General features: G+C 48.6%; 1 protein-coding gene across 13 annotated transcripts in view; it reads left to right on the top strand.

Moving 5' to 3' along the window:
• Window positions 1-19,080, top strand: part of TRIP12 (thyroid hormone receptor interactor 12) — a 1,145,873-nt gene that overhangs the window by 574,501 nt on the left and 552,292 nt on the right. For all 13 annotated transcript variants that reach the window (XM_069213427.1, XM_069213421.1, XM_069213434.1 and 10 more), the window contains one exon: window positions 636-789. In XM_069213427.1, coding sequence (XP_069069528.1) covers window positions 636-789 — 154 coding nt within the window. The remainder of the gene's footprint in view (window positions 1-635; window positions 790-19,080) is intronic.

Below are 19,080 nucleotides of genomic sequence, written 5' to 3'. Positions count from 1 at the left end.
TATGTAGTTTCTGACAGTCTTTGTAGTTGTCTTCTTATTCATTAGTGATGCGGTATCTGATTTGGAGAGTACTTATGATTAGATTTACACTACGAAGAAAGTTTTTCGGTAGCTTACGTTAATTTTGGTTTAAGGTCCATCCATCCAAATTTGCTATTTATTTTTCTGTCACTTCCATAGCAACAATCTGAAAAAAAGTTGATTGCCTTCAGTATTGTTGGTTATGATGGCTATTGCTTTTCCTCTGCTGATTCCTTACCCATATCTTCTCTGTTGGTCAATCTTCCGACTAATTTGCTTTCAATTTTTTGAAGTGAAAAGGATTTGGGATGACAGCTGAACTTAAGTACTCTAAGTACAGCTGGAAGAAAAGTGGCTGTGCAAGTGGCTCTGACAGTGTTTCATCCGTTTCTGTCTTCCTCTATCATTTTTCAAAGATGAATAGTCTGCAGAGGAAAGAGCCCCAATCAGAATGAAAGCTATCAAATATAGTCAACTTTTTCTTAAATAGAATTGTCTTGAGTCAGCACATTTAATTGTTTGGCAAACTAGACCATATTAGGAAATGCTTGTAATTACAGGTACTGTAATGTTTACATTCAAAGATGTCTTTTGTTTTTTATCTCTGTTTTCAGGCAGCCCATCAGGTTGGTGAGGATGAAATAAGTCTGTCTACACTGGGGCGTGTTTACACTATTGATTTTAATTCTATGCAGCAAATCAACGAGGACACTGGAACAGCCCGTGCGATTCAGAGAAAACCTAATCCTTTAGCCAATTCAAACACTAGTAAGTAATTCTATACTTGCTGTTAGTATTGTATCTTGCATTATTTCCAATTGAACATTTTGAGGGGAACAGGAGAGATAGGATTTTCTCAAAACGTTTTTATCTCTGTGTGAAATGGATTTTTTTTGCACATGCATATTTGTAGGATACACAGTTTGTTACATTATATAGTGCACTAAAATGAAGCACACTATGCAGAGAGTCCAGTGGATTCCCCAATTAGCTTTGCAAAGGCAAAAGTTAAAATCCCACACTGTTAGGTGGTCCATCTCCCTCCAGGTAATGGACTTCACAGCGGAACGTAGACCTTGGACTGGCTATTCCAGTGCAGATGGCCTTTCCAGGTTCTTCGACTTAGATGAAGACTCTCTTGGGGAAGGTTAGTTTCATCCTCTTTTGTTTCTTTTGGGGTGGGGGGGGTGTTCATGTAGGAAAGCACCCATTTTGACATGGTTAGAACTCATTTTTTGCCTGGTTTTTGATGTGGCTTTGACTATTATTGCACTGGGTCTCTACTAACCAGGTCCCCAGTACTAGATCTTTGTCCAAAACTGCACACTTGTTTTGCACAATTGGCAAACTCTTTAGCTACCACTGTAAGTCCCTACTCAATGGTACCCTGGTTACCTAGGCCGTAGGTTACTAAGAAAGGTCTCTGAGGCCTGCAGCACCAGTTGTGCCACCCGCAGGGACCCCTCTCCAAACACTCATAGTGCTGCCATTGCGGACTGCTTGTGTTGGTGCAGGCTTAATTGAAAACATGATCTCACACACACTGTGTGCCAGGTTCCCTGTCACTGCTGGGCCAGGTGTAAGTCACCCCTAAGGCAAGGTGCATTTATGCATGAGCAGATATGCCCCAGCTATGTTGTCAATTCTGAGACATAGTAAGTGCACAGGGAAGCCATTTTAAATGCATGTGCTGGACACTGGTCATTACGTGTTCCCCACCTACTTGATGGCTTCTTTGAAACCTGGGATGTTAGTTGTCAAACATCTCAGAATAATAAACCCTCACTGGCCCTGTTGATGGATTTATTAATAAATGCACACATAGGACAGCTTAAAGGTGGCCCCTGAAAACCTACTAACTACCAGTGTGTTGACTGACTGGACCTGACCAGTTCATCCACCACAGACGTGTTTATGGCACGCCCATGGTGAGAGCCAGCACTCTCCAGGGCCTGAGATAAAAGCCTGCACTGGACGGAGTTGTGACCTCCTCTCCCATGCCTTTGTAATGCAACCCAGGTATCTCCAAATGGTGGGGATGACCAACCCCCAATCCTGACCCCACTTTTAGCCGGAAAATGAGTTAAATCTGATAGACTTCTAGTTGCAAATACCTTACCGTTGAAATTCCCCCAGGCGTCAGACAGGATCCGGAGAATTTTCTTCTAGCAAATACCCCTGCGTGTCAGTAGGTGGCATCGGTCGACTCCCCAAGTGTCGTGGTCGCCGTGATGACGTCTGGATTATGTACATAGACGCCGCACTCGCGCAGTGACGTCAGTTCTTTTCTTTCCGTGCCACGCGCTGATCCGGATAGAGCTACTCCAGGCTATTTTGGGCAGAATTTGACCATTTTGTCGGAAGATTTTTGTGTGCGACTTTGGTGCGTCGAGGATCTCCCCGAAGACCGGGTTCAAGCTTTGTAAGGACTGCCATCAGAGTGTCAGGCCATGCACCCGAATGCTTTGAGGGAGCGGTCCCTAAAGCGAATGGCGGCCCGGCATTCAACTCCGTGTAGGTCCCGGTCTCGCTCGAGAGGAAGGTCTCGAGATGGGTCGCGGAGTCATCACCACTCGTCTTCTTCTAAATCCTCGGGTCAAGGTAAGAATAAGAAGTTTAAGTCCCATGGCTCTCTGACTTCGCCCCGTCGCTCAGCTGACGTGACGCGGTAAGAGCATCCACGCACTAGGCCTCCGTCCTCGGAGCCTACGTCTGGGTCGACTCTGCACTTCCCCGAGTTTCCTGGAGCCGGAGCGACCCCCGCCCAACACAGAGTTTTCCAAGGCCATGCGCCTCATATTTGGGCGGGCTGTCCCCGATACGGCGCCTTCAGACCCAAGGGGTTCGGCTGAGGGGCCTTCGGGTTCCGCGCCATCGGCTTCGGCCCGGCCACCTAGGTCACCTTGAGACCTTCTCCAGCGCCGGGTCGATTAACGATGCTCCCGACGTCTGTGGTGCCCATTATCGACGTCGAACAGATTTTTATCCCCGACGAGTTGGAGTGGTGTCGGCCGACACCGCCTTCAGCCTCGGTGGGGCCTATTCGCCCCAGGTCGGATTCGTACCCTTTTTCCAATGGTTACGAATATGGGGAGGAATTGGAGGGGCATCGGTCGACTCCCCAAGTGTCGTGTCGTGGACCCTTATGAATACCAGGATGACCCTGCAATGGACTGCGCACAGGAATTGGGCGAAGCCAGTGGTCTGGATACTTCTCCTGACGCTGGCATGCTGTCTCCTCCGACCGTGGCTACGACAGAGGGAGCAACTCATGGTATGGTGGTCAGTAGGGCAGCTGAGGTCCTTGAGCTTCCTACTGTAGAGGTCAGGTCTAATCTCCTGACGGAGGTGCTTCAGCCTTTGGCTTCTACTTCAGAGCCCCTTTTGCCATTTAATGGAGCTCTCACAGATGTCCTTTTGGGTACATGGTCCAAACCCAACACAGGGGCTCCCGTGAATAGGACTATTGCACGCCGCCATCGGCCCGCTCCGAACAACCCTAAATTCCTGTCCCAACACCCCACGTCTGAGGGGTTATCCAGTCTTCCTCTTCTTCAGGCGCGTTCCCTTCCGCACCCCCGGATAATGAATCCAAAAGACTGGAACAGTTTGGCAAGAAGTTTTCTTCCTTCAGTCTAGCGCTGCGGTCTGTGAACACTGCATGCCTTTGGGGCCGTTATACCCACTCCTTGTGGATACGGTTGCGCAAGTACTGCCGCAGATACCGGAGGAGACCCGCGCTATTGTCTCCTAAGCCATAAACGATGGGAGAAACGTGGCAAAGTTCACAATCTGTTGTGGGCTGGATACGACCGACTCTCTGGGCGGATCGGTTGCAACGACAGTGGCCTTATGGCGCCACGCCTGGTTACGCACTTCTGGTTTCTCGGGGATGTCCAACAGTCACTCATGGGCATGCCCTTTGATGGCACCTGTCTCTTCGGAGACAAAGCGGACTCGGCCTTGGAGAAATTCAAGGATTCCTGGGCTACAGCTCGGTCTTTCCTCGGCCTCTCGCCCACCACAGTCTGCTTTTCGCCCCTTTCATGGACACCGAAGGTGCGTCCTGTCGCATCCTCCACACAGCCACTGTGCCACGCATGCTGGCTAGCCTATGCGTTGCCAAGGACTTGGAATCCCACATGGCTGTGGGACAGGGAACCAGAGGTCTGTCCAGTCCACCTCTGCCCCCGCGGCAGCCTCCAAACCCTCCTAATCTGTCCCCTCACTCCATCCCAGTTGGTGACAGGATTCACCATCACCTGCCCCACTGGGAACATATCACCACGGACAGGTGGATTTAGCAGATCGTTCGAAAGGGCTACTCCCTCCCTTTCAAATCTGCTCCACCACACATGCCACCATCCTTCAATCACCTTCCGGAGGATCATTTGGCGCTTCTCTCACCGGAAGACGCAGCTCTCTTGGCCAAGGGAGCTATAGAAAAGGTCCATGTGCCAGAAGTAGGTCGTGGTTGTTGTTCCCACTACTTTCTGATACCAAAGAGGGACAAGGGCTTACGTCCTATCCTAGACCTTTGGGACCTGAACTATTTCCTCAAGAAGGAGAGATTCAAAATGTTCACCCTGGCTCACGTTCTGTCTGCCTTATACCCAGGAGACTGGATTGTAGCGTTGGACTTGCAGGACGCTTAGTTCCACATCCCTATCCTGCCTGCCCACAGACGTTACCTACGATTCATGGTATGGCACGAGCACTTTCAGTTTACCGTGCTCCCCTTCGGCCTTACCAGCGCACCTCGGGTGTTCACGAAAGTGATGGCGGTGGTTGCAGCTCATCTGCGCAGGTTAGGGTTCTTAGTCTTCCTCTACATCGACGACTGGCTGTTAAAGGCGGACTCGCCCCAGAAAGCCGTCTCCCACCTTCAGGTTACAGCGAACCTCCTACACATGCTGGGGTTCACTATCAAAGTGCCGAAGTCACACCTGACTCCCTCTGTCGCTCCCTTTTATCGGGGCAGTTCTGGACACGGTGCAGTATCGGGCTTATCCTCTGGACAAACGAGTCCAAGATATTCAGGCTATGATTCTGATCTTTTGGCCTTGGCCTTGGTCTTGGGTTTCGGTGAGATTAACTCTGAGGCTGCTGGGCCTCATAGCCTCCTGCATCCTGCTAGTAACACATGCCAGATGGCATATGTGGACTCTGCATTGGGACCTGAAGTTCCAGTGGGCGCAGCATCAGGGGAATCTATCCGACCTGGTCCAGATTTCAGAGGGAATTGCGAAAGACCTGCAGTGGTGGCTTTCAAATCCAAATTAGGTCCACAGCAGATCCTTCTCCCTCCCCCAAGCAGATCTCTCTATAGTGTCAGATGCGTCTCTTCTGGGTTGGGGTGGCCACATGGGAGAGGTGGAGATCGGAGGCCTCTGGTCTCCGGCGGAGTCCGGACTCCATATAAATCTGCTGGGGCTCCGGGTGATCAGGCTATCGTTGAAAGCATTTCTTCCCTCTCTCAAAGGGAAAGTAGTGCAGGTGTTCACGTACAATACTACCGCCATGTGGTACTCCAACAAACAGGACGGAGTAGGGTCCTGGACCCTATGTCAAGAGGCACTACGCCTCTGGACATGGCTGGAACTACAGGGCATCACCCTGATGGTTCAACATCTGGTGGGATCCCTCAATGCCAGAGCAGACTAACTCAGCTGTCGATGTACAGCCGATCACGAATGGCGTCTCCATCCGGAGGTGGCGCAAGGTGTATTTCAGCAGTGGGGAGAGCCTTGGATAGATCTGTTCGCCTCAGCAGAGAATGCGCAATGTCAGCTGTTTTTTGTGTTGGAGTTTCCAAAGCAGCACTCGCTCAGACGCTTTTCGTCTCAAGTGGAGCTCCGGCCTCCTTTACGCCTTCCCGCCTATCCCTCTTCTGCCCAGAGTTCTCAAGAAAATCAAGAACGACCAGGCCCAAGTCATCTTGGTGGCTCTGGACTGGGCTCGAAGAGTGTGGTATCCAGAGCTATTGAGCATGTCCATTGATCTTCCACTCAGACTGCCTCTTCGGGCGGATCTTTTGTCGCAGCAACAGGGAACGGTTCTTCACCCGAACCCGTCCAACCTCCGCCTCCATGCATGGAGATTGAGCGGCAACAGTTGACTGCTTTTGCCCTTCCACTCGAAGTCTGCAATGTTATTTTGGAAGCCAGACGTTAATCGACTAAAACTGTATACGCCTGTCGTTGGAATAAATTTGTGGCAGGGTGTACCAACAAATCTGTTGATCCCCTTTCTGCCCCTCTGTCAGAAATTCTTCTGTTCATTCTTTCTTTAGCCCAGCAGGGCTCTGCTTTGGGCACCCTTAAAGGGTATTTATCTGCCATTTCTGCCTTTCTTAGGCTACCTGATCAGCCTTCACTCTTTAAATCTCCTATTGTGAGTAGGTTCTTAAAAGGGCTCACCCACTTATTTCCTCCCACTCCATTTATCCTGCCTCAGTGGGACCTTAATCTTGTACTTACTTATTTGATGTGTACACCCTTTGAGCCAATGCAGATCAGACACCCAGATCCAGCATCGCTGAATCTAGCAATCTGGCTCCTGAAATCCTAGTATTCGGGCACTTACAACTTACCCAAGAATGTATGGAAGTCATAAAGCAAGCCAGAAGGCCATCCACCAGGCACTGCTATGCAAGTAAATGGAAGAGGTTTGTTTGCTACTGCCATATTAATCAAATACAACCATTACACACAACTCCAGAACATGTAGTGGGTTACTTGCTTCACTTACAAAAATCTAACCTGGCTTTCTCTTCCATTAAAATACACCTTGCAGCAATATCTGCATACCTGCAGACTACCTATTCAACTTCCCTATATAAGGTACCAGTCATTAAAGCATTCATGGAGGGCCTTAGGAGAATTATACCACCAAGAACACCACCTGTTCCTTCATGGAACCTAAATGTTGTCCTAACTAGACTTATGGGTCCACCTTTTGAACCCATGCATTCCTGCGAAATACAGTTCCTAACCTGGAAGGTTGCATTTCTCATCGCCATTACTTCCCTAAGAAGAGTAAGCGAGATTCAGGCGTTTACAATACAAGAACCTTTTATACAACTACACAAGAATAAGGTCGTCCTAAGGACTAATCCTAAATTTTTGCCAAAGGTTATTTCACCGTTCCATCTAAATCAAACAGTGGAACTTCCAGTGTTCTTTCCACAGCCAGATACCGTAGCTGAAAGGGCACTACATACATTAGATGTCAAAAGAGCATTAATGTATTACATTGACAGAACAAATAACATCAGAAAGACTAAACAACTATTTATTGCATTTCAAAAACCTCATGCAGGAAACCCAATATCAAAACAAGGTATAGCCAGATGGATAGTTAAATGCATCCAAATCTGCTACCTTAAAGCTAAACGACAGCTGCCCATTACACCAAGGGCACACTCAACCAGAAAGAAAGGTGCTACCATGGCCTTTCTAGGAAACATCCCAATGCAAGAAATATGTAAGGCAGCCACATGGTCTACGCCTCACACATTCACCAAGCACTACTGTGTAGACGTGTTATCCGCACAACAAGCCACAGTAGGTCAAGCCGTATTAAGAACATTATTTCAAACTACTTCCACTCCTACAGGCTGAGCCACCGCTTTTGGGGAGATAACTGCTTACTAGTCTATGCAAAACATGCGTATCTACAGCGACAGATGCCATCGAACTGAAAATGTCACATACCCAGTGTACATCTGTTCGTGGCATCAGTCGCTGTAGATTCGCATGTGCCCACCGCCTCCCCGGGAGCCTGTAGCAGTTTGGAAGTTACCTTCAACTATTTGTATATGTATCATCTCAACCTTAAATAGGTACATACTTAGTCACTCCATTGCATGGGCACTATTACTACAATTCAACTCCTACCTCGCCCTCTGCGGGGAAAAACAATCGAAGATGGAGTCGACGCCCATGCGCAATGGAGACAAAAGGAGGAGTCACTCGGTCCCGCGACTCGAAAGACTTCTTCGAAGAAAAACAACTTGTAACACTCCGGCCCAACACCAGATGGCGAGCTATGCAAAACATGCGAATCTACAGCGACTGATGCCACGAACAGATGTACACTGGGTAAGTGACATTTTCATACTAAAGCATGATGTGGTAGCGTATTATTATTTACAGACAGTAAATTTCCAAGAAATGTCCAAAAACCTTCCCACTAACTTGCAGCTTTACTGATAAACCTATGGAGTGTATTAACTATCTGTGAAAATTGGGTTTCAGAAAACATTTATTTGCACATCACCAAGTAAAGTGTTCTGGCTTTCTTTTCATCCTATTAAACTATTTTTTCATGTAAATGTTGTGTGGTAGGAAAAAACTGATACCAAAAGCCTTTCATTTCACATAGGTCAGGCAGTTCGCCTTACAAAATCCTAGAACTCTGCAGTCGCAAGGAAAAGTATTTGCATGGCAAGTAGACAAACTGACGTTTGACCTCTGTCTCTGAACACTGAGCAAATGTGACAAGAATAAGATTTAAAGGCCTCTTAATTGCTAATTCAGTTTCTGACTGAACAGAACACCTCTACTTTGACCACTTGCCAGAAGGGTCGAGTGGAATCTAAAAATAGCTCAACCTCATAAAATAAAACTCGCCATAGCGAGTGGTCGAGTAGATTTTTCGATCCCTGGACACAAATGGCTCACAGCCAATGAGAGGACCTGTGTTGCCAGAAAACTTGACAGACAGCATTGGGGCTCTCCTCTGTGGGAACTATTCTCAGGAAAGAGCTAGGATAGACTCCTGACAATGAATGAGGCCAATGCAAGGTCCTATGACCTCATGATGGATACCCTGATTGAGAGATTTGGGCTTACTCCTTAGGAGAACATAATTACATTTAGGGAGATTCGAAAAACCCAGTCAGTCCTGGGTAGATTTTGTGGACTTCTCAGTGAAGACACTAGGTGTCTGGTTGTAAGGAAATGCCTCCTTGGCATGGTTACCCCCTTGCCTTTGCTGGTGCTAAGTTTTGATTGAAAGTGTGCTGGGACCCTGCTAACCAGGCCCCAGCACCAGTGTTCTTTCCCTAAAACTGTACCTTTGCTTCCACAATTAGCACAGCCCTGGCACTCATATAAGTCCCTTGTAAATGGTACCTCTGGTACGAAGGGCCCTGATGCCAGGGAAGGTCTCTAAAGGCTGCAGCATGTCTTATGCCACCCTAGGGTACCCCTCACTCAGCACATGCACACTGCCTCACAGCTTATATGCGTTGGGGAGAAAAAGACTAAGTCGACATGGCACTCCCCTCCTGCCATGCCAACGTCAACGCTGCCTGTGGCATAGGTAAGTCACCCCTCTAGCAGGCCTTACAGCCCTAAGGCAGGGCGCACTAAACCACAGGTGAGGGCATATGTGTATGAGCACTATGCCCCTACAGTTTCTAAGCAAAACCTTAGACATTGTAAGTGCAGGGTAGCCATAAGAGTATATGGTCTGGGAGTTTGTCAAACACGAACTCCACAGTACCATAATGGCTACACTGGAATCTGGGAAGTTTGGTATCAAACATCTCCGAACAATAAATGCACACTAATGCCAGTGTGCAATTTATTGTAACATACACCCAGAGGGCATCTTAGAGATGCCCCCTGAATACCAATCCGACTTCTAGTGTGGGGCTGACCAGTTTCTCCCAGCCTGCCACACCTAGACGAGTTGCTGGCCACCTGGGGAGAGTGCCTTTGTCACTCTGTGGCCAGGAACAAAACCTGTACTGGGTGGAGGTGCTTCTCATCTTCCCCTGCAGGAACTGTAATGCCTGGCGGTGAGCCTCAAAGGCTCACCCCTTTTTTTTACAGTGCCACAGGGCATCCCAGCTAGCGGAGATGCCCACCCCTCTGGCCACTGCCCCCACTTTTGACGGCAAGGCTGGAGGAGATAATTAGAAAAACAAGGAGTCACCCCCTACCAGTCAGGACAGCCCCTAAGGTGCTCTGAGCTGAGGTGACCCCTTCCTTTAGAAATCGTCCATCTTAGTTTTGGAGGATTCCCCCAATAGGATTAGGGATGTGCCCCCCTCCACACAGGGAGAAGGCACAAAGAGGGTGTAGCCACCCTCAAGGACAGTAGCCATTGGCTACTGCCCTCCCAGACCTAAACAGATCCCTAAATGTATTTAGGGCACCCCAGAACCCAGGAAATCAGATTCCTGCAACCTGAACTAAAGAAGGACTGCTGACCTACAAGCCTACAGAGATGACGGACGACAACAACTGCTTTGGCCCCAGCCCTACCAGCCTGTCTCCTGAGTCGAAAACCTGCAACCAGCGACGCATCCAACCGGGACCAGCGACCTCTGAAGCCTCAGAGGACTGCCCTGACCCCCAGGACCCCCCCGGACCAAGAAACTCCCGTGAACAGCGGCTCTGCTCAACAACCTGCAACAAACTTGCAACTTTTCTTCAACTTTAAAGACCTCACTCTTCCTGCCGGAAGCGTGAGACTTCACACTCTGCACCCGAGGCCCCCGGCTCGAGATCCAGAGAACGAAACACCCCAGGGAAGACTCCCTGGCGACTGCAACCCAGTGAGTAGCCCGATACGACCCCCTTGGTCCCCCACAGTGACGCCTGCAGAGAATCCAGAGGCTCCCCCTAACCGCGTCTGCCTGTAACAAGGGACCCGACACTTGGATCAAGCACTGCACCCGCAGGCCCCAGGACCAGAAGGAACCGAACTTCAGTGTAGTAGTGACCCCCAGGCGACCCTCTGCCTAGCCCAGGTGGTGGCAGGCCCGAGAAGCCCCTCTGCCCTGCATCCCCTGCTAGAGTGACCCCCAGGTCCCTCCCTTGAAACCAATACAAAACCAGACGCCTGCTTAGCACACTGCACCAGGCTGCCCCTGTGCCGCTGAAGGTGTGTTTTGTGTGCCTACTTGGTCCCCCCAGTGCTCTACAAAACCCCCCTGGTCAGCCCCCCTCCCCCCCCCCAGGACACGGGTACTTACCTGCTGCCAGACTGAAACCGGAGCACCCCTGTTCTCCATAGGTTCCTGTGTTTTAGGCACCACTTTGACCTCTGCTGCTGGTGTGGTAACTTTTGGGTTGCCTTAAACCCCTAGCGGTGGGCTGCCTATACCCAGGAACTGAGACTTGTAAGTGTTTTACTTACCTCCTAATCTAACCTTTACTTACCTCCCCCAGGAACTGTTGATTTGTGCAGTGTGTCCACTTTGAAAATAGAATAGCTTATTGCCATTTTTACAAAGACTGTACATGATATTGTTTTCATTCAAAGTTCCTAAAGTATCTAAGTGAAGTACCTTACATTTAAAGTATTAACTGTAAATCTTGAACCTGTGGTTCTTAAAATAAACTAAGAAAATATATTTTTCTATATAAAAACTATTGGCCTGGAGTTAAGTCTTTGAGTGTGTGTTCCTCATTTATTGCCTGTGTGTGTACAATAAATGCTTAACACTACCCTCTGATAAGCCTACTGCTCGACCACACTACCACAAAATAGAGCATTACAATTATCTACGTTTGCCACTATCTTACCTCTAAGGGGAACCCTTGCCTTCTGTGCACACTGTTTTTTACTTTGAAATAGTATAGACAGAGCCAACTTCCTACAATGATCGACCCCTGAATTGACATCTGGTCTGGGACCAACCCTTCCAGGTGGACTGGTCTCCCCACAAAGTTTTCCAGTATTTGCCGACAACTTTGTCTGAAGGCCCAGTATGGCCTTAGTGTTCACTGACTTGCAGTCACCGCAGCGTTTAGAACCAATTGTCCTGGAAAGTTTCCTTTGTACAGAGAATAACTTTGACGTAGCTCCAGACCTACATTTGGTGGAGTGAAAAAAAGGAACAGACCTCAGCACCTAGGAGTGGCACATCTAAAGGCTCTGCAGAAAGTCACCAGCTACCCGATACACAGAGGTACTGCTGAAAAAGTTTCAGAATCCAGTCAGACATTGTAGTGCTTCTGTTCTTATCTAGTTTTTAGCACTTACATAACATACCAGGAATGCACTTCTGAGTTCAAAGAATACTTTTATTGTTGTTAATTCTTTTCTAGCCGCAATTTAGTAACTGACGAATTATTAGATTTCAAGCAAACGTTAATGAAAACAAAATATATCAGTTTGCAATATACACAGCAGATTATATTTATAAGATATTGAATGCAAAGCAAAACAAATACTTCACCGTGTGAGAAACTATTTACAGCTTCATCTTTCTAGGGTCTGCAAGCTGATGACTCCCTGTCAGCTGCGAGAAAGAGATTTATCTACCCACACGGGATGCTGGCAACTGGCGCCTAGTTCCAGCACGAAGTCAGGCAGATTCGAATCTGATTCTCTGAAGCCTGTGACATTCGTTACAAAGGTGTGCCCCCTCCTCTCAGACTCGGGAAAACTACGCAAGCCTTTGGAGACTGGCCAGATCTCCGAGACTGCTCCTCTTCCCAAGCTCAAGCGGAGAGAAAAACACCCAGTGTACCCTCTCTTGTACCCTCTCTTATCCGGTCTAGTCTACTGTGAGAAGAAAACAGCTTGGTTCATCTTGTGCAAAAACACAGCTTGGAAAAATACAGCTTGGATTCTCAACTGCAATGTCTAACTCCATGTTAAAGGCAATAGGCAGCTAACCTAAATATCAAATGCAATGTCTAATGTCATGTCAAAGCCAATAGGCAGCTGAGCTGAATACAAAATGCAGGGTCTAATATCATGTCAAAGCCAATAGGCAGCTGAGCTGAATATAGAATGCAATGTCTAATATCATGTCAAAGCCAATAGGCAGCTGAGCTGGATACAAAATGGAATATCATGTCAAAACCAATAGGCAGCTAAACTAAATACATCATGTCAAAGCCAATAGGCAGAATACAGAATGTAATGACTAATGCAATGTCAAAGCCCATAGGCGGCTAAACTGAATACAGAAAGTAATGGCTAATGCCATGTCAAAGCCCATAGGCGGCTAAACTGAACAAAACATACAATATGGTACTCGTGAACATTGAGCAACTAATATGCGCAGTGGTGAAACACAGTCATTGGTCAAACAAAATTAATCAAATGGCAGGACAGACATCGGTGGAAAAATCGAGAGGTGGAGAATCTGCAGTTAAAAGTTTCTATCAGAAAAGGTGATCCATAACACATTGCCCATGGACTGTGGATGTAGGCACCTGGAGACAATGCGTGGACATTTTTTCTTTCTGCAGAGGTAAACATTGACTGGGAATCCTGCTATGCCTGACCTTTAGTACTTGTGAAGGAGGTGTGTGTGTTTATGTATGTGTATTTGAGTGTGTGTGTAGGAGTGTGTGTGTTTTTTGGGGGGGCATTCATCTCCCACTAGTGACTTGTTGAGCCTTCCTGCTTAGCAGGTCTACAAAGTTGCTGTGCGCACTCCCCCCCCCCCCCCCCCCCCCCCCCCAAGGCTTTACTAGGTGCAAGATGCAATGGCATCTGGCCCAGTGCCATATCCACTGTGCTCATTTGGACGGCACGGTGAATGAGTGCCTCTTTGCTTCTAGATGTAAAACACTACAGTCATGTTAAATGGTCCCACTAGTACTATTTTGTTGTGAATCAGCATGCAAATATTTTGAGTTCTAACTGTACTGCTGTAAGCTCTAAGAAAATGATATGCATTTTCTGCTGTTGCTGCATACTGGAACCCTAACTATTCAGGTTGTCTAGATGCGTACCTCATCAAGTGAGTGAGATATCTTTGTAATGCTCACCTGTGGTAGAGGGGCAACAAACGTTCTACCCATAAAATCTTTATTTTTATTTTTTTTGTTCAATAATTGGGTACGTATTGAGCCCTAGGCTCCATCAACAATAGATCTTGCCACTGACCCATTGCTGTTGACCAATGATTGAACACACACACCTGTATGGGACATGTGCAGAGGAGTGTATGGTAATATCTCAATGCATGAGGTCATCATCTTTAGCAATTTCATGATCATCATTCTGATCGTGTCTGATTCGTTATTGGGTAAGTCCTTTTTAAGTCAGACGTTTTGAAGAGTATAGAAAATACACTTGTCTTGACTCTAATGCGGTCATTTTGTCCTATGGGAAAAGGCACATATACTACATACGGGTACTTAGTAACAACTGATAGGGCCAATCTTCTGGAATTGAGGTAAGGATGGAAAAGGGTCAAAGGCAGTGGCAACAGGTCACCTCGGGGGGGCACTGGGGCGTCTGGGTACAGAGGTGTTTTTCAGTTTTGGGTGTCCTATTGATTTCAATGGGAAAACGGTCCTGTGACAGATACTGCAGGCAGGGACTGGGGGGCCAGTCCAGGCAAAACCACAGGAGGGACTTAGTCCTTGAGATGCCCTGGCACATAAGGGAACACCACTGGAATTCGGGCTTGCGGGCTCAGCTGCAGTGGTGATTTCTCTGATGGGGCGTGCTGCTGGAGGCACTTGCAGTTTGTGGTAGCTTGTAAAAACAGGCTGCAGGCCTGGCATGAGGGTCCAGTCCAGCCAAACCCAAGGGGGTGCTCAGCTGTGGAGGGTCCCAGGACCCTGTGGGCACAGTTGATACACCTTTCATCGGGCTGTGGAGGCATGGGTGCTTTCAGGCGTTGGGTCACGGTGTTCAATAGGCTCTCGCAGTTCCTGCTTTTTTGCAGGAACAGTCTGCAAGCAGGGACTTTGGGGGCCAGTCCGGCTAAACCCAAGATGGGGCTCAGCTGTTGATGGTCTCTGTGCTTCAGGGGCACCATCGGTTCACGGCAGGTTGGGCTGGGGCGATCGTGTTCAGTGAGGCTTTGCCCAGGGGTCGTGCTTACAGAAGGCTCTTGCTTTGGTCCTTTTGACGCCTGCTAGCATGCAGGGAAGCCGCTCCTCTTCTACAAGGGGTATTGTAACAATCTGGCTCTGTATATACAATACCAAAGTGAGGTATAGTGTTCAGAGTCCAGTGGCTCCCCAGAGGCTTTACAGAGGCTAAAGTAGATAATACTAATGCTCTCTTTTGTGGTAGTGTGGCCGAGAAGTTAGGCTTATCATATGGTAGTGCTGAGCATTTGTTCACACAGACAAGAATTGAGGCACATACTCAATGACTAACTCCATGCCAATGTTTTATGTATAAAAAAGTATACTTGGTTACTTTATTTCTAGAGCCAAAAGGATCTTTGTTGCACGAAAGTACAGTTTCAAGAATGTAGCACTTTCAAGTATCAAATGCATTCCGAATTAACAGGTGAGTAATACTTTTCAGTTTGAAAAGTGGACACTTAGTGCAATTTCCTGTCGAAGCAAGGCTGTCCTGGGGGAAGAAAAGTAACAACACAATATGCAGGTTTCCATTCTTCTGAGTTTATGGTGTCCACAGGGCAAAGTTTAGGGAGACACCAAGGTTGCACCACCAGCTACACAGGGCCGGCTGGGTGCAGATGTCAAAATGTGTGTCAGGCACCCAATGGAATCCTATGGAGGCAGAGGGCACTTAGAAAGAAACAGCTTCCAGATAAGTACCTGCGACTTCAGGACACAGACCGAGGGTGTTTAGTTCAGCCCCGTTGGGGGGGGGGGGGGTTTGGGGGGCAGGTCAGCACCAAGCGCACACCCTCAGGGCACAGGGGCGGCCGGGTGCAGACACCGTGTCTTGCACCCAATTCTTTATAATGAGTGAACCCTGGGCTTCGAAAAGATGCTGCAGACATGGTCGAGAGAAGAAAATCAACTGCTGGACAGGTGAGTAGACAGCCTATTCTATTGGACGCTGCTGGACCATCGAATGGGTTCCCCAAGGCCTGGGCACTTCGGGTGCAGGGGTACCTTTAGGCATCAGGAAAGCTTCACTGTAGCTAGTCCCGGTTAGGCGGGGGGGGGGGTGTCATCTGGATTTAGGTTGCAGGTGTCATCTTGTTGGTCAGGAGAGGTCAACCCAGGGTAGTCTTGAGATCTGAATCACCTGGGGACCTTCTCTGGACCGGTGGGCCATCTGGACTCGGGACGTGGGATTCTGGTACAGAGTGGGCAGGACTTGCAGATCTGCAGCGGTTCTGGAGTCCTTCTTAGAGGTTTCTTTGTGGACAGGGCCGCTGCCCTCAGGAGATCTCGGTCTTTAGGGAGGGCTGGCAGTCCTCTTGTGGTTTGTAGAGGTCTCTGGTCCTGCAGGATGAGTGGTCTTCTTGTTGCAGGATTCTTAAAGTTGCTGACAAGCCAGTAGGGCTGGGACCAAGTCACTTGTCATCTAGCGTCTTCTCTGCGGCTTTTCAGTCCTCTTTATTATCATCAGATCACTAGGAATCTGAAGAGCAAGGTTCACGGGTGCCTCTAAACGCTAGATTTAGGGGTGTTACAGGGGTCAGAGGGCAGTAGTCAATGTCTGCTGTCCCTGAGGGTGGGCTACACCCTTCTTGAGCCCACTTGCTTTGGGAAAGGGGCCACATTTCTAACCCTATTGGCTATTATCATTCAAAGCAAGATGGAGGATTCTGCCAGGAGGGATTCATCTAAGTTCTGGGCACCCTAGGGGTGGTCCTAGCTGGGGTGGGCACACCTCCTGGTGTTTCTTAATTTTCCCACTATACCTGCAATCAGAAGTGAGCTTGGTCCGGGGAGCGGGCATCGTACACTAGCTGGAGTGCCCTGGGGCAGTGTAACATGAGGCATTAGTCTTTGAGGCTCACCGCCAACTGTTCAAGTTCCTGTGGGGGGAGGGGGGTGAAGAGCACTGGCATTGGGGACTTGTTTGGCAGGGACCCAGTTCACTTCAGTCGAAAAACCTCTGTGCCAACGAACAAAAGGTGAGGGTGACCATGTCCAAAAGGGGCACTTTCCAACAGTGACTGTCATAAACGGGCACCTTCCTACACTCTCCTAGTGTCTTGGGCCAAACCTTGTTCTGCCCCCCCTGTAAAAAGCCAGATTGCGAGACGCCATTACCCTGCTCCAGGCTACCTTACAATTTTGTGCCAGCAACTTGCCACAAGAGCTTAGTGGTGCAATCATCTGCCTGGAAAACCCACACAGTTTTCTGACCACTCACACAGGGATTCCAAGGGAGTTGAGACCTTTGGGAACAGGGTATTTTCTTCCACTGGTTTGGCCCTCAAGTCTGGTATTTCCAGTTGCCTGCCGGGCTGCTATTCCCGTGCTCTTAGGAATTCGGTTGCTCCAGACCCCCCAGGAGACTTTCTTCCACAAGCTATACACATGGCCATGATGCGACCAAGTTCACAATTTGTTGCGGCTTGAATGCCACTAATTCCATCAGGTGAACCATTGGCACCAGCGGTACCATTTTCCACCACACCCGGCTGTGGTCTGCGAGTTTTTGAAGCAATGATCAAGTGTCACTCATAGACAAGTCCTTTGACGAGACTTACCTGTTTAGGGACCAGGCAGATTCCGCTATGGGGATCGGTTCAAACAGAACAGGGCAACATCATGCTGTCTTGACTTACCTGCCCCACCTCACCAGCTTGCATCACGCCTATTGTTTCTGTAGCAAGTTCGCAGAGCTACTACTTACAGGCAGCCAATTCAGCCAGTTCAGTAGTTCCAGCAAGCACTCAGCCAACCTTTTCCCCCTCTCCATCTCCCTTCACCCCCTTATCCTCCCCCCAAGTCTAACTCCTTGGAACACAGCCAGCCAGTTGGACGCAAGATCCAAAGATTCTTGCCTGGATAGGAGATCGTAACTTCAGACAGGTGGGTCCTGCAATTATTCTGGCAGGGGTACACCTTGTCCCATATGCACTGCTGTACTTTCCATTTTCCCAAGACTGACTGACTGAGGACCATCTGTCTGTCTGTTTTACGACAGAAAGTGCAAGCCATTTTGGTTAAAGGGGCTATCGAGGGGGTGCCTGAACCAGAAGTAGCTTTTTTGGGGGGTTATTCCCTCTACTTTCTGGCACCAAAGAAGGACTGAGACCCCATGTCTTTTATTTTAGACCTGTGCTCTATAAAAAAGGAATTTGAAGATGCTCACACTGGCTTAGGACTTGGCTGCCCTCGACTCTGGAGACTCGATGGTAACGTTCGATCTGAAGAGCACTATTTCCTTATGCCTGTCTTGCAGGCCCATTGGCACTACCTGTGGTTCGTGGTGGACAGGAGCATTTTCAGTTTGCTGTGCTCCCAATTGGTCTCATCAGCACCTATTGGGTGTTCCTGGATATGATGGCATGTGTAGCAGCAGTCTTTCTGATGTCAGGTGTCCCTGTCTTCCACTACCTTGATGACTAGCTGTTAAAGGCGGACTCCCCCAAGCCTGTCTTCTACTACCTCTAGACTATGGCAAACCTTCTATTGTCTCTGGGGTTCCCTTTCAATGTGCGAAATCGCACCTCACTCTCCGAACTGTTCCGTTTGTGCTTGGTAGGGCTCGGTTTCATGCTTTCCCGCAGAAGAAGAGTCCATTCAGTCTATGATCCTAATATTTCAACTTCTGTCCTGGGTTTCAGTAAGACTCCGAGGGTGCTGGGACTGATTACTCCTACATCCTGCTGGCAAAGCACACCATGTGGCATATGCAGGTTCTGCAGAAGGCTCTGGAGTCTCAAAATCAAGGGTAACCCATCTGCCACATCCAGATTTTGGGTGAGACTGCAAAAGATGTGCAGTGGGGATAACTTGACCAAGACTGCAGCAGACCCCTCTCCCTATCCCACTCACAGCTGACAGTGGTGACCAATGCATTGCTTTGTGTTGGAGCGGTCACCTGGGAGAAGAGCTCTGAGGTCTCTGGTGATACTCCAGTTCTATATCAACCGCTTGGAGCTGCGGGCCACCTGCTTGGCGTTGAGACATCTTCCATCAATCAGTGGGAGGCTGATACAGATGCTTATTGACAACATCACCGCCCTGTGGTATTGCAGCAAGCAGTGTGGAGTGAAGTTGTGGGCCTTGTACAGGAAGCATTACACCTAAAACAGCTGGACCACAAATGGATTTCCCTGTGGTGAAGCACTTGGCCCGACATTCAGTACCGGGTGGGAGGGGGGGGGGGGACACTTTGGTGTCAACACCTAGTGAATCACAAGTAGAAGTTAAACCCAGAGTTGGCTCAAGGTGT

This window comes from Pleurodeles waltl, chromosome 11, assembly GCF_031143425.1.
Source record: "Pleurodeles waltl isolate 20211129_DDA chromosome 11, aPleWal1.hap1.20221129, whole genome shotgun sequence".
Lineage (NCBI taxonomy): Eukaryota > Metazoa > Chordata > Amphibia > Caudata > Salamandridae > Pleurodeles > Pleurodeles waltl.
This window is presented reverse-complemented; position numbering and strand designations above follow the sequence as displayed.